The sequence below is a fragment of the Microcaecilia unicolor genome, chromosome 14 (assembly GCF_901765095.1).
Source record: "Microcaecilia unicolor chromosome 14, aMicUni1.1, whole genome shotgun sequence".
Classification (NCBI taxonomy): Eukaryota; Metazoa; Chordata; class Amphibia; order Gymnophiona; family Siphonopidae; genus Microcaecilia; species Microcaecilia unicolor.
The window spans coordinates 24,912,724-24,938,932 of NC_044044.1; the positions used below are offsets into that span (position 1 = coordinate 24,912,724).

At 42.0% G+C, this 26,209-nt stretch overlaps 1 protein-coding gene across 1 annotated transcript; it reads left to right on the top strand.

Annotated features, from left to right (window-relative positions):
- The first annotated feature begins 1,795 nt into the window (after positions 1-1,795).
- On the top strand, positions 1,796-25,885 carry LOC115457136 (olfactory receptor 5V1-like). Its single transcript, XM_030186560.1, has 3 exons — positions 1,796-2,706; positions 6,104-6,128; positions 25,805-25,885. Exons 1-3 carry the CDS (start codon positions 1,796-1,798, stop codon positions 25,883-25,885), a joined length of 1,017 nt encoding a protein of 338 aa, XP_030042420.1.
- The last annotated feature ends 324 nt before the right edge of the window (positions 25,886-26,209 follow it).

Below are 26,209 nucleotides of genomic sequence, written 5' to 3' on the forward strand. Positions count from 1 at the left end.
TTAGTTTAGTAAGTATGCAGTTGGGGATATGTTGATCATTTTCCCAAGATCCCCGGGTACCATTATGTATATTGTTTCCAAGATTTATGTGCCACATTGTCCAGATGATCATGGATAGAAGCAAGTCCTCCCATACGATCGTTTTTGCCATCAAAATAGCTGACTTTGAGATCCTAAAAGCAACTGAACAGTGTCCAGTCAAGTATGGTAAGAGAATTTAATGATTGGTGATTTAAAAGGGGCATGCGATGAAGCTACAATGTAGTAAATTTAAAACGAATCGGAGAACATTTTTCTTCACTCAACGTGTAATTAAACTCTGGAATTCGTTGCCAGAGAATGTGGTAAAGGCGGTTAGCTTAGCGGAGTTTAAAAAAGGTTTGGACGGCTTCCTAAAGGAAAAGTCCATAAACCATTATTAAATGGACTTGGGAAAATCCACTATTTCTGGGATAAGCAGTATAGAATGTTTTATAGTTTTTTGGGATCTTGCCAGGTATTTGTGACCTGGATTGGCCATTGTTGGAAACAGGATGCTGGGCTTGATGGACCTTTGGTCTTTCCCAGTATGGCAATACTTATGTACTTACAATTCAGTTCACATGAAGTTATGGACTGAGCATAATGGAAAGTTTCTTTCAATAACAATACTGAATCATGCCACAGAATGTTTCTATGATTTCTCTCTTTCTCTCTCTTTCTCCCTCTGTCAAGTTGTATTTTCTATAACTTTGTTTCCTTACTACAGTTGAAAATAATGCAACTAATTTGCAATATTTTTGCCGTTCAAAACATATCTTCAAATGGTAATAAATAGAAATACAATAAAGAAAAGAAAATGATACAATTTATTGGACTAAATTGGACTTAGATCAGAAGAAGGTATTGCCTTCTAGAGCTAATCAAAAATGTATTGTTAGTCCAATAAAAAAGATATCATATATTCTTTTCTTTGCTTTATTTCTATCTATGACCTTTAAAAGTGTATTAATATGGCTACTAAACCATTTTACATCAAATTGCACAGTTTGTTTATAATATAACCAAAACCTCTATCTATCTATCTACATATATAGACATTTATCTATCAACATATATAGACATCTATCTATCTATCAAGAGGTATCAATAGAAATCAAACAAAATAAAACATGGAAAAGAAAATAAGATACCTTTTTTATTGGACATAACTTAATACATTTCTTGGTTAGCTTTCGAAGGTTGCCCTTCTTCGTCAGATCGGAAAATCAAAAATCAAGAGTATAAACATCTATCAACATATATAGGCATCTATCTATCTATCTATCTATCTATCTATCTATATCCCTAGATCTGTTATCGTTATAGTTTTTAAGTGTATGTTACCCAGGGAGACTCACAACAAAACTTTGTAAAATAGTTAAGACAAATAGAGGCATATTTTCAAAGCACTTTGGGAGGCTAAGTTCCATAGGTTTCTATGGAACTTTGGGAGGCTAAGTGCTTTGAAAATGAGCCTCATAGTGTAAATTAAGTGTTAATGAAACCAGGTCAAAATATTTAAATTAACTGGGATTTTTTTTTAGATGAATAGATGGATGAAAAATATTTGGTGAATATTTGTTCTACTTATTTTTACAATCATCCCTGTTTGTGGCCATTCCCATGACAAATGTTAATGACTTTGGATTCTGGTACCTATATAAATATTTTTTCACCACTATATTTCACCATTTCCCATGACATTGTTCTCTTATCCTTTATCCTGTCATGAACCTCCTTTACGCCTACTCAACAGGTGAAACACAGAAATGAAATGGACGTAAAAAACCAGACCATACCTTCAGAATTCATTATTCTGGGGTTCTCCAACATTATGGAGTTTCAAGAAATATTCTTTGGCATCCTTTTGTTGATCTATTTGACGACTCTGGCGGGAAATATTGGCATCATTGTAGTAACTAGACTTGACGTTTGCCTTCACAAACCTATGTATTTTTTCCTTATGAATTTATCCTTCTTGGACATTTGCTATACATCCACTACAGTTCCCAAAATGCTGGAGAACCTCTCAATGGAGAAGAAAACCATTTCTTATGTTGGTTGTATTACACAATTATATTTTTTTGTTTCCTTTGTGGGGACAGAGTGTGTCCTGCTTGCAGTGATGGCTTATGATCGTTATGTAGCAATCTGTAACCCACTGCGTTATACGATCATTATGAGCAAGATGGTTTGTGGAAATCTAGCAGCAAGTTGTTGGATCGCTGGTATGGCAAATTCAGCAATACATACTTATTTCACCTTCAGACTACCTTTCTGTGGAGCCAATGAACTCAACTATTTCTTTTGTGATATTCCTCCTCTGCTGTCTCTTGCTTGTGCTGATACATCCATCAACGAAGCTACATTATTAACGATAGGTGTCTTTATTGGTTGGACTCCTTTTCTTTGTATTATTATGTCCTACATTTATATTATATCGACCATCTTGAAAATACGCTCTACCAAGGGGAGACATAAAGCATTCTCAACCTGTGGTTCTCACCTGACTATGGTGCTGTTATACTACGGCAGTGCGATCTTTACCTATGTGCGTCCAATTTCAAGCTACTCACTTAACAAGGACAGGTTGGTTTCCATGCTGTACAGTTTTGTAACACCCATGTTGAATCCTATCATCTATACATTGAAAAACAAGGAGGTGAAAAGTGCCTTGAAAAAAGTATTTCTTAAAAAAAGTTTCTCGCATGCTTGAATTTGACATAGTTCCATACCAGTTCTATTGATATTTTCAATTAATAAGAATATAGGATGAGTCATATAGATTCTCCAAACGTTCATCTAGGCCAGCATCTTGTATCTGACAATAGCCAGTCCACATAGCTACGAAATACAAAGCTGACTACAAAAAGGAGAATGATTTCTTGATCCTCACTCTCAACGTTTTCCTAAGTCTATCTGGCTAGTAACTGTACATGGACTTTTCTTCCAGTTTGAATTTTTGTTGAGTTCAAAAAACATTCTGTAATTTGTGTGAAATATATTTACTGTGAGTTTTAGGGAGTGTACCCAGTCTTAGGTTCATAATAAATGGTTATTTTGTAAAATAGTACTGTTACATCTTACTCATTATTTTACATGATAATATGTAATATGAAAAGTCTTAATATATTTATTATTTTTTTTCATAAAAGATGTTCCATCCCATATATATATACTAAATATTTTGATACTCATTTCTGTAACTTTCCTAGTTGTGCTATATATTGTTTTTTTGACATGGGGGCCACTCAAGGCGCACATAATAATCAAGAAGTGATCATACCAAAAGGTCTATACCAGGGGTTCTCAACCCAGTCCTCACGATACACCCAAATTCAAGATATCCACAATGAACGTGTATGAGACATATTTGCATGTATTCTCCCAAGGACTGGATTGAGAACCCCTGTTCTACACAGAAGAATTATAATATTTTCCATTGTATTCTGGATGCCTTTCTGTGTAATTCCTTTTTTTTTTTTATCACCCCCCCCCCCCCCACACACACACACACACACACACACACACAGACTGATCTGAGTATTTCAATGTACTGTCCACAATGATTCCAAGACTCTTTTCAATGGTGGTGGACTGTTTGTTTTGTCTCCTTTGTGCTTCAGATCTCTTTTTACCAGAATTGCTTAAAAAACGCAGAAACACGACCCGTGCCGGGTCATTAATACAAGATTGGTATTCAAGTTATATTTATTTGTTACATTTGTATCCCACATTTCCCCATCTATTTGCAGGCTCAATGTGGCTTACATAGTACCGTAAAGGTGTTCGCCAATTAGTGAAATTTCACCAGGCACTCTTGTAGACAAGCTCACTAAGGGGTCCTTTTACATTTCTGCAAGCTGATTGGTTAGTGTACAGATAACAGGAGGCCCTACAGCCTACAAAATAGGCGGCAGTTCTATTAATGCGGCCGTGATAAAAATTGGCTTTAGCGTGCCCTTACGTGGGTCTTTCCCAAGCGCTAAATCCATTTTTCATGCAGCCGAGAGAATGTATTTATTTCTATTGTCTCCATTTATAGTTGTGAGCTAAAGTTGTCGTTAGTGCAGGGTCATGTTTAAAAATTACCACAGCATCACTTACTGACATCTGTTTTGTGGGTTATCCATGCAGTAATGTAGATAAACTAACTGGTTAGCTTAGGAATGTCTAGTCTTTGTTCCTGACTTGCTTCCCCCCTCAAAAAAAAACCTACAAAAAATAATTTAGCACACAGAGCATGTATATTCAAAAACGACCGTGTGCTGTTGTAGCACGACCCACGGTTGTCTATTTTAAGCATGCATTAGTGCGTAACGCAGCTTAATAAAATGACCCGTAAATCTTATGCACCACCATGGCACTTTAAGAATTTCTGTCTAAAATATGGAAATTAGGCTTGATGAATTCTGTGTAACTTATACTACTATTGTTCCCTAATTTCAAAGTGCTTCTTGCATTGCTTATTTTCAGCATTTATTTCATCACAACATGACACGGTTTAATTCTTCAAAATCCACACTTCCTTCACTCTTGTGCTAGGGAAAAGGTGACAACAATTTGGGCCCAACTTTCAGTGTGATTTAACCAGACAGGAGAGGCTACTGTTTGGTTAAATTATGATTAGTGTCTCAGCCACTGACAATAAGTGACACTTAACTGGGCAGTGGAACTGAATATTGACTCTCACTGCCTTGTTTGTGCTAGGTGGTCCATGAGCACAGCAGCCAGATTGATATATGGTAAAACACGATTCGAAAGCGCTAAACTCCTCCGAGAAAAGCTGCATTGGCTCCCAATCAAAGAACGTATCTTTTTCAAAATCTGCACTTTGGTCCATAAAATCACCTACGGCGTAGTCCCAGGCTACATGACAGACCTCATAGATCTACCGACTAGAAACAGATCCAGATCAGCGCGATCATACCTAAACCTACATTACCCCAACTGCAAAGGGCTAAAATACAAAGCAACATAGCTTCTCCATCATGAGCGCACAACTATGGAATGGACTCCCGCATGCTGCGAGAACAATACATGACCATCTAAACTTCAGGAAATCATGAAAAAACTCACCTCTTCAAAAAAAGCCTAGCCCTCCGATCCAACATAACTCCCCACACCCAGCAACACAACATAATCAAGGATCGTACTGGACAACTTATTATCATCATTCCCCTCAACCCAATGACGCCTGAATCACATCTACCTCATCTGATCACAACACAATCTTGTATTGGTTATCAACCGCAACGACAAATGCCTTTACGGTTACTTGTAAGCCACATTGAGCCTGCAAATAGGTGGGAAAATGTGTGGTATAAATGTAATAAATAAATAAATAAATGAACAGAGCCAGAGCCCTACATTCCTCCCCGTAAACTCCGCTCGCTGGACAAATCTCTCTTGTCGTCCCCCTTCTCCTCCACTGCTAATTCCAGGCTTCGTTCCTTTTCCCTCACAGCGCCTTATGCCTGGAATGGAATAGCTCCATCTCTACCTGTTTTCAAATCTATGCTGAAAACCCAACTTTTCACCAATGCTTTTGGCTCCTAACCACTACTCAATTCCCCTATCCTTGTTCCTTCTCACCCAGTACTTTCCTCACCCTTAATTGTCTTGTCTGTCTGTATTTTTAGATTGTAAGCTCTATCGAGCATGGACTGTCTCTTTGTATCAGGTGTTCAGTGCTGCATGCATCTGGTAGCACTATACAAATGTTAATAATAATAATAATTATGTGGGTAACAGTCAAATCAGTGCCAGTTCCCACACGGCTAAGTGGGTAGATAGGACCACATAAAACCAGTCCTATATGTTTCCACTTTACTGTGTGGGTGGCCCGGCATTGACTCTCCAATCTTATTCTGCTAGTGTCAGTCAGTAGCTTAAAATCCATTGACTTCCACAAGCTGAAGACCAGCCCCTTCACATCTACAAACGGATATCCTGTTCCTTGTAATGCTCATTTCGAATCTATGTTAGTTGAATGTTCTAATGCATGCTAATTAGGCATATCATTAGTATTATGCTAACATTGGGGGTCTTTTTCGTAGACGCGCTGGCGTTTTTAGTGCACGTTAAAAACTAGGCGCGCGCTAAAGGCTAAAGACACCCATAGGAATGCATTGGCATCTTTAGCATTTAGCGCATGCCTATTTTTAATGCATGCTAAAAACGCAAGTGTGCCTACGTAAAAGACCCCCACTGTATTATATCTCTGGTATTTGAATTCCAGTGCTGTTAAAAGTGCATACTTTTGATACTGTTTCATGGTAGTTCTGTTATTAGGTTTCAATTTGCTGTTAAGTTTACCTCATTTATTGTATGTAAGTTTATTCTTGGTTATTTTACTATTGTTATTATTATTATTATTAATTGCATTTGTATCCCACATTCCCCCACGTATTTGCTGGCTCAATGTGGCTTACATAGATCTGTTAACATTATTATATCAGGGAGACAAATATAGTTGGTAGTGCGAAAGGAAGGAAGGGGGACCCCTGCATTCGAAGCGGCAGTCGCAGATCTCCTCTCTTCTGGCCTTCCCTCCCTGTGTCCCACCCTCGCGGAAACTGGAAGTTACATCAGGCAAGAGCGGGGCACAGGGAGGGAAGGCCAGAAGAGAGGAGATCTGCGACTGCCGCTTTGAATGCAGGGGGCCAGGAGCCGTGGAGGCAGGCAGGTGAGACCGGGGACTGCAGCGGCGGGGAGAACGACAGAGGGCAGCAGCAGCGGCGGGGCGGCAGCGGCGAGGGGGCGGAGGTGGGGCGCCCTTGCCCCGGGCCTGGTCGCCCTTGCCCCGAGCCTGACCTAGTCTCTCGGCAGCCCTGCTTATGGGCATTGGCCCCTTTATACACTCAAATACAGATAAATGTAGCAATTTGCATGTAATTGCTTTAAGTGCTTTTCTATAAAGACAGTGACAGGAGAGTGGGAAGTGGATGGATGACTCAAGAAACCAAGACAACAGACTATTATTCACAATGGTTATTGCAAACTTCACCCAGATCTGTGTTTCAGCCACAGGCATACCTCAGGAGTCTGAAAACAAACGTATATAAAATGTGTATACATAAAAGGAGAAATAATATATATGCAATAAAATCAACTGAAAACATATACAATCATATAAAATAATATGAAAAATAATGTATAATGTAAAAAACATATGTATTAAATGGTTGTTCACCCACCTGATGGAGTCTTTCTCCTTTCTATTACGACATCCATAAAATGCCATGGGTCATTTTACTAATCTGTGATATAACATTAAGTTAGCATGCCCTTACGTGGGTGTTACCCACCCACTACGGCCATTTTATGGCAGCAGTAAAATAGCCAGTCTTCTATTTCTCCCATTAATGTCCATGCTCTAATGGTAAACCACACAAAAATTGGCAATCTTTACTCTGGAACATGCAATATTTCTACAGTTCAAACAGTAATAAATCTACTGATCTCAGCAGTGTAACTCGCTGAGGTGAAATGTTTTGCACTTCAAGATTTACCGCATCCACCTCCTCATCAATCAGTGGATAAGAGACTTTTTTTCTTTTCTTTTAATGCACTATTTAATATATTGCAAAGTCTTATGTATAGATTCTTCTCTCAAATACTCTATTTTAGCTTGATAGTAATACATGAGTGAGTGTGAGATTCATTGTCAATTTGGGGACCATAAATCCGATATGACTCATGTTTCGCGGAAGTGTCCCTTACAAACAAGGCAAAAAATAGGTGAGCAATTGTGAACACCATAAACTAGAAATCCTACTTCTTCCCCTTCGAAACCTAAAGAATTCCATTAATTTAACTGCCAGCTACATAGTAGCTGTACATAGTAACAGTACTATGTTACTAACCTGCTTATTTTCAAAGGAGAAGGGCGCCCATCTTCAGACACAAATTGGGAGATGGGCGTCTTTCTCCTAAAGTCGCCCAAATCAGCATAATCGAAAGCCGATTTTGGGCATCCTCAACTGCTTTCTGTCGCAGGGATGACCAAAGTTCAAAGGAGTGTGTCGGCAGTGTACCGAAGGCAGGACGGGGGCGTGGTTAAGAGATGGCTGGCTTCGGCCAATAATGGAAAAAAGAAGGGCGTCCCTGATGAGCATTTGGCCAACTTTACTTCGTCCCTTTTTTTTCAAGACCTAGCCTCAAAAAGGTGCCCCCCTTCATCCCTAAGGGCTATGGTAGTGGTTTTAGAGTTGTGGGTAGTGGGTTTTGGGGGGCTCAGCACCCAAGATAAGGGAGCTATGCACCTGGGATCAATTTCTGAAGTCCACTGCAGTGCCCCCCCTATGGTGCCCCGGTTGATGTCCTGGCATGTCGGGAGGACCAGTGCACTACGAATGCTGGCTCCTGCCATGACCAAATGCCATGGATTTGGTTGTGTTGAGATGGGCATCCTTGGTTTCCATTATTGGCAAAAACCGAGATCACCCATCTCTAAGGTTGACCTAAATGTCAAGATGGTCGACCTAAATGTCAAGATTTGGGCGTCCCCGACCATATTATCGAAACAAAAGATGGACACCCATCTTGTTTCGATAATACGGGATGCCCTGCCCTTCGCCGGGACGTCCTTAGAGATGAGTGCCCTTAAAGATGGGCGCCCCGTTCGATTATGCCCCTCCACGTTAGCTATCTGGAGAAGCATCTGTTAAGCAATTAAGATGGAGACAGTAATTTTTTTTCTTCATTGTGTGTGCCCGGACTGGATTATCGCATTAATGCAATCACTAGGGTCAAGACAGGAGCAGGAGAGAGACAGACCCCAGTGCCGGGCCTGCCTTGGAGGCAGGGAATTTTGCTTGCCCTTTCCCCCTCTTGGCGATACTGACTGCAGCTAAGTAAAAGGACTTCATAGTGTGACCTTTAGTTACTACTACTACTACTATTTAGCATTTTATAGCGCTACAAAGCGTACGCAGCACTGCACAAACATAGAAGAAAGACAGTCCCTGCTCAAAGAGCTTACAATCTAATAGACAAAAAAATAAAGCATGCAAATCAATTAATGTGTAGAGGAAAGAGGAGAGGAGAGGAGGGAGGTGGAGGCGAGTGGTTACAAGTCAAAAGCAATGTTTAAAGAGGTGGCTTTCACTCTAGATTTAAAAGATGGTCAAGGATGGGGCAAGGAGGTAGGAGGCTCAGGAAGTCTATTCCAGGCGTCGGGGCAGGAGACAGAAGGAGCAAAAGTCTGGAGTTGGCAGTAGTGGAGAAGGGAACCGATTAAGAAGGATTTATCCATGGAACAGATGTGCACGGTGAAAGGGGTGTAGTTCAAATTTAATGTCTCTACGATATCTAACACAGGGCTTGCAGATCTTGGTGATTGTTTACCTCGTTCATTCTGACAAGTGGTGTCTTATCACCGTTATATTTCACCGATGATATAGCACCCTTTCCAGGTTTTCCCTATACCATGATTTTAAATTGTCAACACACATGCCTGGTTTTACAGGACTCATCGTGCATCATCTCATTAAGTCCATGTCCAGATACCATTGTTACTTTATATGGAAGGCACTTCTCAGACAATCAAATTACCACAACATAGGGTTTATGCTTTATTTTCTCCTGTTAGAAAAACTACCCGGCTCTGTGATTTTAGCAAAACTTTCCATGCTGAATAAAGCATGGTTCTCCCATTAGGGAAAGGGATATAGGACTTGATATACTGCTTTTCTGTGGTTATAATCACAACAGTCTAGGGAAATAGAGGTTACGTGACCTTGCCCAGAGCAAGGAGTTGCAGTGGAATTAAACCCCAGTTCTTGAGGTTCGTAGGCCACGGAACTAACCACTAGGATTACTCCACCCTGCTAGAGAAAGATCAGCCGCCATATAATGTTAATGAAAAGAAAAATATATAACAAACTTTGTACCATGTCCCAAAGGCACTTAGGAGCATTAAAAATAAATCGTTGGCAAACATAAATGATTACCTTTGGTGTTATATAAGAGACCGAGAGTTCTGCAGGTGCTTGTGTCTTGGATTTCCTACTGTTGTAGCAGGATGCTGGGTTAGACGGACCTTTGGTTTTTCCCAGTATGGCATTCTGTGGTTTTAAACAGATGCATTGTGATCCTTGGCTCCTAACTGGCTATCTATTCTGTACTCTGTGAACAGTTTTTGTCTCTATAATCTTTTGATATTAATTAATGTAGTTCATGTAAGTGAAGGAGTGGTCTTTGGTCACCAGCAGAATTTTACTACACTATAATGGTGAGTAAATTACTCCATTGTTGATTAATAAAGAAAAAATATGTGCGTTAATACAGAGGGCATATTGCTATAAAAGGGACCCTGAATGGCATTTGTCTAAATTAACAGCGATAGACTTCTTGAGTGAACAGTTTACAAGTATTTCACAATATACGTTATAGCAGACAGGCAGATAGAAATTAAGGATTATTTGTAAGGATCTCATATTACTTTTTCAACTCATTGCTCTCTTATATAATGTTATATAAAAATATTTTTAATATAGTACTTGAATAAGATATTTCTGCATATACCAGGTTCTCAAATCTGCTCCTGGAGGCACCCCAGCCAAGTCAGGTTTTCAGGATATTCTAATGAATATTCATAAGAGAGATTTGCATGCACGGCCGCCACTTCAACCAAATCATGAATATTCATTGTGGATATCCCGAAAACCTGACTGGCTGGGGTGCCTCCAGGACCAGGTTTGGGAACCATTGGCATATACTATCATGTTTCCTATTAACATGTCCAAACTTCTGTAATGTAGAAGAATGTTGTCATGGTTAGGCTGTGACTCAGGGCTAAGCCTGGTTCAAATCCCCACTAAGCTGTGGTAAAAAGTGGTCTTAACCAGAAGCGATCCTAGGTCAGCTGCCACCCTGGGCGGATCGCCGATGCGCGCCCCCCCCCCCCCCCAGCGCAATGACACTCCCCAGCACATCAACCCCCCCCCCCCCCCCGGATGCATTCTTGGATGCTGGGAGTGGCCGCGCGGATCTCGGTTCCGCTGGCTCCCTGCTCCCTCTGCCCCGGAACAGGAAGTAACCTGTTCCGGGGTAGAGGGAGCAGGGAAACAGCGGAGCCGACAGGCATGTGGCTGCTCTCTGCACCCCTCTAATGGCGTGCACCCGGGGCGGACGGCCCCACCACCCTGCCCTAGCTACGCTGCTGGTCTTAACTCATGCTTATGCATTCTTTCCAGTGCGCTAAGGCCATTTTTATTGCATGGGTAAAATGACCATAATTTTTTTAAATTTCCAGCATTAATGACCATGTGCTAAGGGAACCTTTTACCGCAGGAGCCCAGCAGTAGTTCTCATCCTCAGCACGCACCATATCCGGCACTATGAAACATATTTCCTATTTTGTACCCGGCGGTCATCGTGCAGTGCCGTGCGCTGCCCAGTTACCGCTGAGTTAGCGTGGGAGCCCTTACCGTCACCTCAATGGATGGTGGTACATGATCCCCCCAAATGGCCATGTGGCATGTGGTTCTCATTACCCATTTCTTTCCCAGGAAAAAAGACAGCCTTTTACCCGCTGTGGTAAGAAAGATATAGTAGAATTGGAAAAGGTGCAGCGAAGGGCGACTAAAATGATAGCGGGAGTGGACGACTTCCCTATGAAGAAAGACTAAGGAGGCTAGGGCTTTTCAGCTTGGAGAAGAGACGGCTGAGGGGAGACATGATAGAGGTCTATAAAATAATGAGTGGAGTGGAACAGGTGGATGTGAAGCGTCTGTTCATGCTTTCCAAAAATACTAGGGCTAGGGGGCATGCGATGAAACTAGTGTAGTAAATTTAAAACAAATCAGAAAATGTTTCTTCACCCAACACATAATTAAACTCTGGAATTCATTGCCAGAGAACGTGGTGAAGGCGGTTAGCTTAGCAGAGTTTAAAAGGGGTTAGACGGTTTCCTAAAGGACAAGTCCATAAACCACTACTAATGGACTTGAGAAAAATCCACAATTCCAGGAATAACATGTATAGATGTTTGTACGTTTGGGAAGCTCGCCAGGTGCCCTTGGCCTGGATTGGCCGCTGTCATGGACAGGATGCTGAGCTCGATGGACCCTTGGTCTTTTCCCAGTGTGGCATTACTTATGTACTTATGTGGTAAAAGAAGGACTCAGCGTGCATCAAAAACGCACACTGACACTAGCGAGGGTCCCCTTTTACCACAACTTAGTAAAAGGACCTCTGAGTTTCCCATTAGCGCACGAGCATTTACCGACATCGAATGCTGATCAGTTAGTGTTCGGCAGTGTAGCTGCACTAGCTGGTTAGCGCGGAACATACCTTCTCTTCCCTCCGACCTGCTCCAGCACGCCGTGTTAGTGCTTACTACAGCTTAGTAAAGGGACCCCGTAACCCTCCATTTCCTCAGGTAGAAATTGTGAGCTCTCCAGTGACTGAAAAGTACCTGAATGTACAGCATTTCGGATAGGTTTCAGCCTTACAGGTAGTAACGAGGTATTTAAATATATATTGTGTGTAACTGTTTGAGGCGTTTTATCTAATCTAAATGCATTCAGATTGACCTGTCATGAAGATATTCCCAGGTGGTTAATGTACAGCAGGAATATGTATTATAAGAATACATCTGGTTCATTAAAAAGCCTTAAAAGAGAGCATACAAACTCAATCTATGAGTATAACCTAGCACTTACAAGTGTGTGCAGTTTGATTTCTATTCTCCTCGATATCAAAACTATTTAGCTGTCCGGGAATGGGTTCCTGGGGGTTGAATAACATTTTAAACACCTACCACGATATTCAGCAGGAGATATCCAGTTATCTCCCACTGAATATCCGGTTAGCAGCTAGTCCTAACCGCCTATATTGTGTGACGTAGAGGGGGCATAATCGAAAGGGACGCCCAAGTTTTGTTGAGGACGTCCTCGCAAAGTGTCCCGACGGAGGGGCGGGGAAACCCGTATTATCGAAACAAGATGGATCTTCATCTTTCGTTTCGATAATACGGTCAGGGACGACCAAATCTTGAAATTTTGGTCGTCCTTAGACATGGTCGTCCCTTGACTTGGTCGTTTCTGATTTTCGCCAATAATGGAAACCAAGGACATCCATCTCAGAAACGACCAAATGCAAGCTCTATGATCATGGAAGGAGCCAGCATTTGTAGTGCACTGGTCCCCCTGACATGCCAGAACACCAACTGGGCACCCTAGGCGGCACTGCAGTGGTCTTCATAAAATGCTCCCAGGAACATAGCTCAGGAATGCTGCATGAACCCTTACTGCCTACATAATTGGGATCGATATGTGCTCATGCAGTAATTTTTTATGGCTACCTTGTCTTCTGAGCCCCCCACCCCCCCCCTAAAACCCACTACCCAACACTGTACCACCACTACCATAGCCCTTAGGGGTGAAAGGGGGCACCTAGATTGGGGGTACAGTGGGTTTTGGAAGGGCTCCGCTGTTTCCTCCAAAAATGTAACAGGTAGGGAGGGGAATGGGCCTGGGTCCGCCTGCCTGAAGTGCACTGCACCCACTAAACTGTTCCAGGGACCTGCATACTGCTGCGAAGGACCTGAGTATGAATCTGAGGCTGGCAAAAATATTTTGATAAGTTGTTTTTGAGGGTGGGATGGGGTTAGTGACCACTGGGGGAGTAAGGGGAGGTCATTCCAGATTCTCTGGTGGTCATCTGGTCATTTTGGCCACCTTTTTCTGCCTTGGTCGTAAGAAAAAGAGGACCAAGTAAAGTTGTCCAAGTGCTCCTCAGGGACGCTCTTTTTTTTCCATTATGGGTCGAGGACGTCCATGTGTTAGGCACACCCAAGTCCTGCCTTTACTACTCCCCCTTGAACTTTAGCCGTCCCTGCGATGGAAAGCAGTTGGGGATGTCCAACATTGGCTTTCGATTATGCTGATTTGGATGACCCTGGGAGAAGGACGTGTCCTTCTCTTTTGAAAACAAGCCTGATTGAACTGAAATAATCTAGAAAATGTGGAGAAAGAGCCCCAAATAATCCTTCCCAAATTTTTCCATGCGCATCCTTAGGGATCCTCTCTCTAAACTGCATTAGGCACTAACATCATAACACGCATCTAATGTAACTAAAATGCAATAGCGTGGGACGTGCCAGGCGTCCTGTGGTAACTCCACAAATCTGTGGGTGGGAGAGTGGGCACTCTGTGTTACCCAGTTAGCGCATCTACATTACCGTGTGCTGCCTGGTTAGCGCAGGAATACTGCATGAACCCTTACTGCTTACATAATTGGTATCGATATGTGCTCATGCAGTTAATTTTTTATGGCTGCATTGTTGTATTGTTTAATACAAACAAAAGAAAAATCGCCTATTTGACGGCTGTAGTAAAAATGGCCTTAGTAGACCCTTTAATGAGCAGTATTGCTTCACTTATAGTATTACAAAATGGTCTCACAATCCTCCATGTTTACAACGCCGCAGTAGCAGCTGTTCTTATAGTTGATAATCTCACCTAAATTGGACCAAATATAAGCATTATAGGACACCAGAATTGAGAGTTCCTTGTTTAAGTAGATAGTGAATGTCATCTGCATTGCTCTCAGTATCCCATGAACAATGATTTACTTTCATTCTTTCCTATAGGTGAAAAACAGAGTCGAAACGGAAATAAGAAACTATACTGCCCCTTCTAAATTTATATTTGTGTGGTTCTCTGACCTTCCTAAACTACAAACATCAATCTTTGGTCTCATCTCGCTTATCTACTTTGTGACTGGGTGGGAACGCTGTTATTTTAATAGTAACGAGACTCGATGTACCCTTCCCAACCCAATGTATTTTTTCTTGGGCATTTTGCCTTCCTTGATATCTGTTACACGTCAGCAAACAGTGCCCAAATACTGGACAACCTCTTGAAAGAGAAGAAAAGCATTTCCTTCGAAGGCTGTTTGGTACAGATGTATTTCTTCCTTTGTTTTTTTGGGTACAGAGTGTGTTCTGCTTGCCGTGATGGCTTATGATCGTTACGTGGCAATCTGCAACCCTTTACAATACTTGATCATCATGAACAAAAAAGTATGCGGAAGTCTAGCAACGTTTTGCTGGACTGTAGGTCTGGTGAATTCAACAATACACACTTACTTCACATTCACATGCCCTTCTGTGCGTCCAATGAACTCAACTATTTCTTTTGCGATATCCCCCCTCTGTTAGCTCTTTCCTGTGCTGATACCTCAGTCAATGAAATCATATTGTGGTTGCAGGCACCGCTTTTAGCGTGGGCTCCTTGTCTTTGTATCATCACATCCTATGTTTATATCATATCAGCTATATTGAAAATCAACTCTAGGAAGGTAGGCAGGAAAGACTTCTCCACCTGTAGCTCCACATCACTGTGGTAATCTTTTTCTCCGCCACCGCCATTTTTACCTACATGCGCCCAATCTCAAGCTATCACTGGACAGGGACCGACTCCTGTCTCTTCTGTACAGTTCTTAACCTCCATGTTGAACCCTGCTATATATACCCTGAAAAACAAGGATGTGAAAAGAGCCCTTGAAGAAGACATTTTTTAATGAAAACATTTTAATCACGGGCTTTCATGTTGAAGACTTTGTTCTATAACATTGTTTTCACACCTGGGGTGGGGGTGGGGGTGGGGGTGGGGTGCTCCATGTTAGTACTTTATTATGATAAATAGTACTTTTTTTAATCCCAAATAAGAAGTTTCATAGGTTCAAGATCTGATTGCATGTGTTCTTGTGGGCGATCATGACATAACTAAGTAAAAGCTGAAAAAAAATATGTTCAACATGGACTGTAACATTTATGTCTACATGCACTGCATTTTCTAAAGATTTGTTTGTCGTTTTCTCTCACTCAGGGTTTTGTTTAGAGACCCCATTGTGTACATTTCTCATCTATACTAACATTATTTGACATCATAAGACTTCTGAAGCAGGCGCTCAGGCACCGAAACACGGCTGCTGTGTCGAGTCGATTTTGATGGGGGTTTTTTTTGCAATAAAGCCTTTTATTCATCCACACGTCTCCTTCGTTGCTTGAGAAGAGCCTCCATCCCCTACTCCCCTTTTTCGACCTAAAAACTCCATGCAGGACTAAGTGTATTCTATAAAAATGTAGGCGCAGTGTATAAAATGTGCTTAGTTGATACCGTGGTGCTTCCATTTATGCCAATAAAAAACCTGTTGTAAATCCCTAAGTGTAGATGTAGGTAACTCTGACCTGTATTCTGTAATTACGCGTGGAAGTTTTGGAAAGCCCATGTCATTCCTATAAATATGGCAGGCATACGTAGAGGCTGACCAAAGACGAATCAACACTGGAGATATGAATCCAACAGTCTTTATTAATATAAATAAAAGAAGGGCCCGACACGGGCCGTGTTTCGACGCGTACAAGCGCCTACTTCAGGGGTCAAATAATGTACTCCGGATGAAAGCAGTCGTTGCAAGTGTGTGCTCATTTGTTTTTAGTGGTAAAGCTTTTTGAATGGTCTACAGCTTCGTACACCGGCAGAGCTGTGGCCCCGTGCTTTCATATGAGAGATCACGATGCCATAAGCCTTCATTTCCTTTTGAGACACTGCACTTCAGTTTTTTTTTTTAAATCATGAATGCTTAGGTTTATTCATGTTGAGTTTTGTTTACATGATAATGTGAATATTGTTGTCCATAATCATCCAACTGGTATGTTCACTCCTGAGGCAGGCACCTCTGCACAGAAACACAGATCTACACCGAGTCTGATTAATAAAATTATTTACCCCTGTGTTGGAATTGGATTGGTCTTCCCCTACTTTATTTTTGAAGGTTTTTTTTTTTAAGTAGGAGGATTTTCTTCTCTCTTTTTTTTGTTATCCTTTGAGTAGTCACCATGACTCCATACAAACATCAGAGAAATAGGGGAGAGGGGAGAATTATCAAGCTGCATTAGGGCGATAATCCATGTTATTTGTCCGTTAACACAACTTAAATGGCAGTAACGCAGGCTGTCATACCGTAATGCAATATTAGTTAAGTCACCACAAGGTACATAGTAATGAAATGCAAAACATGCAAATGTATTTAAATCAGCTCATTACTATGTAACTATATACTGCAACTTGTGGTGTGCACCGGGTGAACACTGGAAGTCGCAGTAAAGCCAATAAATAACCCTAGCTCCTAGGGCACAGAGTATAGGGTCTTAGTACTGGTTTAAAAAGAGGTGGCAATAGTACCATCCCTCAACGTAGAATTCCCTTTCAGGATGCCCTCTCCAATAAGTCCACCCCCCAAATGGCCCCGACCAGGGGTGTGCTGGTAAATTTTTAACAACAGGCTCTTTCTCCGGATGTAGCCAGCTCTGCAGTTGGAAGGGCCACGGGTGGCCGGGGGGGGGGGAACAACACCTGCCTCTCTCTCCTGCCTCCCTTCGTGCGGGCACGCTAGGCATACCTTTGCTGGCAGCCAATAAATGGACTGCCACCACTCCCAACGTCTTGCTCTGAGCAGCATGCTGGAACTTCTCTCACATGCTCGAGAAGTCCCAGCTGCTGCCCAGAGCTGGAAACAGGAGCGGGAGCAGCAGTAGTCTATTTACTTGGCTGACAGGGCTCAGCATCCCCACCAGCAAAGTAAAAGATAATTCAGCAGGGGGCCCAAGCCACATTTTGGGAGCTAGTTGTTAAATAGCCATGGAGGGCCTACTTTAACAACCGGCTCCCAAAATTCTTAAAAACTTAACAACCGGCTCTTGCGAGCCTGTGAGAGCCTGCTCCAGCACACCACTGACCCGACCATCCCCTCAACCTGCCTAACCTCTTAGTGGTGGCCTCTACCATGAACAAGGCCCCAAGTCCTGAATCACCCAATCCCTCCCCACCTTCCTAAAGCCCCCCTACCCAGATCTACCACCCTTGAAGCTTTGATGGGTAGTGGTCTAAGCATGAGCAATGCCCAGTCGCTCCTGCCCTTGCCAGTGCAGTAATCCAAAAGGGTGCTGGCACCTCCTATCGGTAGTCTTGAGATATTATCACTAATTTTTCCTTAAAAGCCTTAGAGGTATGTTTATTAAGATGCACTACAGGCATGTTAGCATTTTTAATGTGTGTTTGATGCGCATGAAATGCTAATGCGCCAATAGGAATGTATTGGCGTGTTATCATTTAATGGTGCATAAAGGTACATTAAAATGCTAACACACCTTAGTAAACATAGCCCTTAGTCTTATAGCCCAGACATTATCCTACCCAAGCCAATACAGAAAAGTCAACGAGTATCCAAGAGTACATAGCTTATAGAACCACTTACAGTAAATTGCTGTCCTATTGAATGGCAGAAGGTACATGGAACCTTAACCACCCTCCCCCCCTCTCTCTCTCTACCTACCTATCTATTTTTTTGCAGGTCTCTCTAATTTTTCCATTAACGTGAGCAAAAAAATAACAAGAGAGTACTTATCTCCTATTTAAGAGGCACGTAGTGCTCCCACATTAGGTCCACATCATCCAGTACATGCAGTAAGCATAACCCACTAGATAGATCATGCTTACACACCTATTCCCCACCCATCACATGCCCCCTCCTGAAAACATTAAATAATGCACCATTAGTTCCCAATGTGCATCAGTTTACATTTGTCCACATTGTATCTCATCTGCCATTTGGATGCCCAGTCTTCTAACTTCCTAAGGTCTTCCTGCAATATTCCGCCAGTGTCGTTATGCTCATATTAGCCCTCTCCTCAAATCACTTCACTGGCTTCCTATCCGTTTCCGCATACAGTTCAAACTCCTCTTATTGACCTATAAGTGCATTCACTCTGCAGCTCCTCAGTACCTCTCCACTCATCTCTCCCTACATTCCTCCCCGGGAACTCCGTTCACTGGGTAAATCTCTCTTATCTGCACCCTTCTCCTCCACCGCTAACTCCAGACTCCATTCCTTTATCTTGCTGCACCATATGCTTGGAATAGACTTCTGAGGCGGTACGTCAAGCTCCATCTCTGGTCGTCTTCAAATCTAAGCTAAAAGCCACCTTTTTGATGCTGCTTTTAACTCCTAACCTTGTTCCATTGTTCAGAACCCTTATTTTATCATCCTCACTTTAATATTCCTTATCTCTGTTGTCTGTCCTAATTAGATTGTAAGCTCTGTCAAGCAGGGACTGTCTCTTCATGTTCAAGTGTACAGCGCTGTGTACGTCTAGTAGCGCTTTAGAAACGGTAAGTAGTAGTAGTAGTTCATGATGACAGGCAAATTACCACAAAACACTTAATGTTTTTTGCAGTAAGCCATTTTGTCCCATGTTATGTACACACTAGTGCTTACGCAGTTTAGTAAAATGCATGCGGATTGTGAAAATTGCAGGAAGACCTTAGGACGTTAGAAGACGGGGCATCCAATGGCAGATGAGATACACTGTGGACAATGCAAGTGATGCACATTGGGAAGAATAATTCAAATCATAGTTATTTGATGACAGTTCCACCCTAGGATTCCGCACCAAGAACTAGGTATCATCATGGACAATATCTGAAAATCTTCTGCCCAGCGTGTGGTGGTGGTTAAACAAAGCAACAAAACAGAATGCAAGGAATGATTAGGAAAATAAGACAAAGAACATTAAAAATGCCTCTGTATTACACCGTGGTGCGACTACACCTTAAGTACTGTATGCAAAAAAAGATCTATAGCAGAATTAGAAACATTCCAAAGAGAGGATGATCAGAGGATGAACTCCTCTCCTATGAGGAAAGGCTTAAGAAGTTAGGACTCTTCAACCTGGAAAAGAGATGGCTGAGGGGGAGTTATGTAGAACAGGTAATGTAAATGATATTTACCTTTTCAAAAAGAACAGAAACTAGGGGACACCTGTAAAACCCCCAGGGGTGCTTGTGTGTGCTGATGCCCTCTGGTGGCTCCTGTCCAGGCTCTCCCTCCGTCCTCACTGGCCCTTGATTTCTGGCAGCTTGTACAGACACATGCACTCCTGCTCTCCGCCCAAACCTCACTGCCCTGGCCTCCTGGAGCAGGATTGTGGTAGTCCTCTCCTAGTCACTAGCACGCACCAACCTCTATATCCTGGGCGCCTCCTTCCTTACTCAGGGTGACTGCTCTGCCATGCCTTCCTCACTGCTGGAAATCCTTCCTGTTATGTCCAGTGTGCCCCGGTCACTCCTCTAGTTCACGGGCAGGACCCACTGCAACTTTTCCGGGGACTCCTAACTCGGATGGCAGTCATCATATGCAAATCACTTTATTAGTTCAGTCCTGTGGGAAACAAGTTCTTTCACACTCATCTTTAACTTGTTCTGCTCCACTGAGCCCCCTTATTTGGGGAGACCTGGGTCTCAGTATCAGACAGCCACCTTAGTGTTCAAGCCCTCCAAACACCAAGTCTCGGCCCCTGTCCTGAAGGGCTGCAATAGTCTTTTGAAAATCCTTCCTTTTCAAGTCAGTAGCAAGATCAGTACTTGCCTCTCAGCAGGATTTTCTCCCCCTCTCCAAACAAGTCTTTCAAATTCCACAGAGTTTTCCAACATAATCAGGGTAAGGTTTTGGGGAACCAGGGTTTCCCACAGCAAACAGGTCTAACCCAACAGCTTCTCTCCTTTAAGCAGGTTTCAATCAAAATAACTTCAAAACAGTATGGATTTTCAAACCCTTCAGGTGCTGCTCTCCCCAGGCTCTCAAGCTCCCATTCCATTCTTCTCCCTGCTCAGCTGATTAACCCCCTCTGCCATACAATCCTCCTCCTGCTCTCAACCCACCCCTCCCTATTACAGGTGTGGCACCATGATATACTGATGCTGGTCCCGGGAACTGGTCCTTCATCTCCCCTCCCCTCTTGTGGTCAGAGACGGTATATGGCCAGCTTGCCTATCCCTGAGCTTTCACTGCTGGGACTGGAAATGCATTCTGGGAGATGTAGTTAGGGTTTTGCTTGCTTCATTCTATACATTTGGGATGTAGCTCTTGTCACAACTCAAAGAAGATACACGGAATAGGAGGAATATTTTTTTTTTCATCTCAACGGAATAATTAAGCCCTTGAATTCACTGTCAGAGGATGTGGGTTCAGCAGATAGTGTTTCTGGGTTTTACTTAGGAGCACATGGAAAAACTCTGCCCTGGGTTCTATATCCTCACAAAGAGCTCTTCTGAACCCTTACTCACTGGTTGGTCCTATCGCATATTGACTACTGCAGTAGAATTTATGCTGGTTGCTGAAATTTCATTCTGAAAAAACTCCAGACTACTCAAAACACAGCTGCAAGGCAAATCAGGCTTTGATCATGCTCAACCTCTCTGTTTTAATTTTTTGTTAATTTGTACCCTGCACTTTCCCACTCATGGCAGGCTCAATGCGGCGCTTACATGGGGCAATGGAGGGTTAAGTGACTTGCCCAGAGTCACAGGGAACTGCCTGTGCTGAGGTGGGAATTGAACTCAGTTCCTCAGGACCAAAGTCCACACCCTAACACTAGGCTACTCTTCCACTCCATGCTGCACTGACTCCCCATTGTAGACTGTATTACCTACCAATCTGCTCATTGACTCACAAGATAATATATGGGGAAGCCCCTGCCTCATGCTAGATTTGATAGATCTACCATCAAGAAATGCTTCGGAGACTGCTCGATCCTACCTTAATCTACATTACCCAAACTGCTCTTTTCATTTCTTTTCCTACGTCAGCCCAAAGGCTTGGAACGTCCTACCTAGACAATCTAAAAAGTGATTGATGACCACAGCTATTCAAGAACTCCTTAAAACCTTTTATTTTGAGAAAGCTTATCCCCCCCAACTAATGCTCAGTCTCCACCTTCATCACATTGCCTATACCGTTTATCCAACGTGTACTCCTTATGTTCTTTATATCTGTGAAGTTAGTAGGGTTCCATTGCATTATGCAGCATTACAGTGTTATTTTGGTGCAAGCAAATTAATACAAAATGATTTGGATCTCATTAACAAAGGCCATCAATGAGTCTTACTCTTTTGCCTCAAATTTGTACTAGCTTGAATGACATTTAGGGGCCTTTTACTAAAGCGTTGGGAAGCCCACCACGGGCTTACCGTGCTGCGACTCTGGCATTACTGCTGTGCTACCGCAAGAGCCCATCATATTGACCCACCATGTGCCATTTCCGGCATGCTGGGGGTTTTTGTTTTTTGTCCTTTAGTGCAGGGGCTTATCAGGTGGTAATCAGGCAAGTGTCACATACTGCCTGGTTACTGCAGACGGTAGCATGGAAGCCCTAACTGCCTCTTAAATAAATGGAAGTAAGGGCTTCCCCCAGAAATGTCTGCTGGCAAGTGCTTAATTTGCCTCATGCCTTTTTTTTATTTGAAAAAAAAAGCCTTTTACCTGCTGCATTAAAAGGTGTGTCTTGGCGCGTGGGAGACCATGACGCTGATACCAGAGTGGGCCCCCTTTTACCACAGCACGGTAAAAGGGGCTCTTAGGATTTTTTTTTAATGTATTGCATGTTTTGCTTTTTATTTATGCAAATCATAATTTTATGTTTCATTCAAATAACAACAAACTGGCATATACCAAATTGTCTCACCGCAAAGAAGAAAAATGATATTGTGTCCATTTTCTCCTTCTGCACCTACCTCTCACAACACTTCATTTTCTCTTAACACCCATCTTCCTAAATATACAAAGATATAGACAATACCCTCACCCCTTCCTTGTCCCCTCCCTCCAAAGAGCACGGATACCTAACCCATTGTTTCAGCCAACTTCTCTTTTTCCTGGACTTCTAACACGTTTTCCATTTACTCACTTCCACGAAACTTGAGACCACTCCCCGTTGGCAGGGCAAGAAGGTGACATATTTCACAAATTTGACCTACTTTGTCTTGTATGGGGAGGAGAGTTTGCTTACATATTCAGCATACCGTCTCCTTTTTATTTTAATACTTTCAAAGTTGCAGTTAGGTCATTCAGTCCTTTTGGAAAATGTTTGTTCCTTTTTTAACACTTCCTTACCGCTTCTTTCATATCCTTATTTCTCAGGCTATAGATGAAGGGATTTAAGAATGGATAATAAGCCATACAGGAGGGAAACAATTTTGTCTTGTTGAGGGCGTGCTCCTTGTTCCAGGGGCTCTAACGTACATCACACAGAGGGTTGTGTAAAATATGCCGACGCGATAATATGAGAGCTACAGGTGGAGAAGGCTTTCTTCTTTCCCGCTGCCGACGGAATTCTCATAACTGCAGATATGATGAAAGTGTAGGAGATCACAATGAGCAGTAGGGTGCCAAGAATAGAAACGGATGCTAAAACTGAAATACCATTTGTTCAGAAGAAACGTCTGAGCAGGACAGTTCCATCATAGGGTTGGATTCACAAAGTATATGGTCAATGACATTGGGGCCACAGAAAGGCAGCCTGGCTACCAAACTGACAAGTACAAACGCAACCAGGATACCTGTAGTCCATGATGCTGTTGCCAACAAGACACATGTTCTTGGATTCATAATCATTGCGTAATGCAAGGTTTGCAGATTGCCAAATATCTATCATATGCCATTGATACTAGTAAGAATGTGTCAGTCGTTCCAAGGGTACTGAAGAGATAGAGCTGAACAACACAGCCGGTGAATGAAATCCTATTGTTTCCTGTGAGAAAGCTTTCAAGTAGTTTTGGAAGGCTGTAGATACATAACCCACCTCTAGGAAGAGTAGTTAGTAAGAAAGAAGTACATGGGACTGTGCAGCTGATGGTTTAATACTTTACCAGTATAACAATCATTGTGTTAGATATGATGGTCCAATATATAGACAGCTAGAAACACCGCAAAGAGTAAGATCTGCATGTGCGGAGCGACTGGAAATCCCATGATAATGAACTCAGTGACGCCAGTTTCCATTCCTCTCTGCCATTCTTTCATTATTGTATGTCTGAGGAGGAGAGTTTATTACACATGTGGATGCCTTGATATTTTGTTAGATTTCATGAATAAAAAAAAGGGAAGAAAAAACACAAGTCTGGCATTAGATAAATATTACACGCATTAAAAATCTGCACGCTAAGGGGACCTTTTACTAAGGTACGCCGAAAAATGGGCTGCGCTAGTGTAGGTGTGCGGTTTTTGGGTGTGCGTCGATCCGTTTTTCAGCGTTCCTGGAAAAAAGGCCTTATTTTAATTTTTGCGGAAAACGGACGTGCAGCAAAATAAAAATTGGTGCGCATCCATTTTAAGTCTTAGACCTTACCACCGGCAATGGACTTAGCGGAAAGGTCTTACGCATTAACCATGTGACAATCTTCTACGTGCGTAGAATGACAATTACCGCCTGATTTCTGCTGCGTGCCAGAAAATAAAAATTAGTTTCTGGCACGTGTAGCGGACACGCGTCAAAAATGAAATTACTGCAAGGGCCAGGCGCTAGCCGGGCGGTAACTCCAAATTGACATGCATTGGGCATAGGCGCCTTCGCAGCTTTTTAGTAAAATGACCCCTTAACAACATGAAACAAAAATGTTCTAGCTATACAACCCTAATAGCTTGGAGTCATCTGTATACTATATTAAATCTTATTGAAAGTTACATTATTTGTGGCAGGTATAAAATGTTAAAATCCTATATTTCACAGAATTCTAAGAAAAACTAAAAGATTGCTTACATTGTGTGGCAAAATAATTCCAAAATCCTTTAATCGCACTTCTCTTTCGAGGACACGCTTATCCACTGATTGAGCTGGTCAGAACTGTTAATTATGTGATAGCAATCCTCAAACCTTAAAAATCTATTTCGGAGTAGAATTTGAGTTCCCTGCTCGAATGCATTAGTAAATTGCGTAATTGGTATATGTGATTATCCTCCTTTCTGCTATAAGGGTTCTACAGAACTATTTCACTTTTTCACTGTAGTGACTCCATTGATTTTTGTGTACATGTGTTCCATTGTAATATATTATGGTTAACCTTTGTGTAACCTAAAAAAAAAATAGTCCCTTGAAATGCGATTGGCTAGCAAAAATCATAATTGATCTGGGTAAACAACAACTGGCCCCGAAGGTGATTAAATTGTTTTGAGTAGCATCTCATGGTGATAGAACCAAACAAATTTCCTTCTGGGGAAAGTTATATTGCTTCTTGGGTGCAAACAGAACATTATAGCTATTGAGTCTAGTCTTCAAATCCCTTAAGGATTATCATTACATAGTGACAATAAGGAATATTTGTTTTTCTTTTTTAGTTTATTTATAATGACTGAAAAAAAATACTTCTTAAATGTTTAAATGGCTACAAGTCAAAACTCTTCGGGCCCTGTTTTTTTAGCACTTTTAGCACTCGCTAAATGCTAGAGACACCCATGGGTATCACTAGCATTTAGCGAGTGCTAAAAATGCTAACATGTCTCAGTAAACAGGGCTCTTAATTAGTATTTTTTTCTTTGCAATATGGCTCCTCAACATGTCCTCAGGACCCTGCAAACAGTTGAGTTTTCTTGACATCCACAATGAATATGGATTTTTTTAACATGGTTTTGGACAATAGAACACAGGCCGAACTAAATTGTTGGCAGATTTTGTTTTATTGTCATTTTTGTCATTTTTCTCGATGGTTATTAGCGCGTGAGCTCTTACCATCACCTAGGGGCCCTTTTACGAAGCTGCGTAGGAGCGTACACACACGCAACATGTGCCAAATTGGAGTTATTGCCCAGTTACTGCATGTCAAAGCAAGTTACTCATGCTAAAATAAGCTTCTAATTCAAAACAAAATGTTATGTAACTCATGGTCTTTCAAATGCATGATAAATGTAGCAATTTGACTTTTACACTGTCTTTTAGAATGAAAAAGGCAGCACAAACAGCAAATGTGATCCAAGAAATGAAGAACAGATGGGAGTTCACCAAAACAAACTTTATTGAAGAAGGACCCAACCTGGCCCATTTTAGGCTTTGCCATCATCAGTGGTCATCAGATTCTTCAAAACAAAACCTAAAAGGTTCACTTCAGTTGAACGACTCGTCGACCTCCAGGGGCTGCCACTGTCTCAAAGTCTGCTAAACTCAAGAGAGCTTTGGGCTGTATCTGGCCTCCACCTGAAATAAATTTGGATGCCCCACAAGATAACAAATTCACCTCTGTATTTGTTCTTCAGTTAAAAGTGTTTGAGGAAAATGGACAAATATAGTTAGTATGAATATAGAGTATAATTCCATTCAGGAAATCTAGACTGCCCCAATTTGACT

What these genes read in the sequence shown, in the direction of transcription:
- LOC115457136 (XM_030186560.1), top strand. Translation starts at nt 1,796, where the DNA reads ATGGACGTAAAAAACCAGACCATACCTTCAGAATTCATTATTCTGGGG. An exon ending in AAAAGTGCCTTGAAAAAAGT is followed by an intron (nt 2,707 to 6,103) that starts ATTTCTTAAAAA and finishes TTTTTAGTGCAC; the next exon opens with GTTAAAAACTAGGCGCGCGC. An exon ending in AAACTAGGCGCGCGCTAAAG is followed by an intron (nt 6,129 to 25,804) that starts GCTAAAGACACC and finishes ACTGTCTTTTAG; the next exon opens with AATGAAAAAGGCAGCACAAA.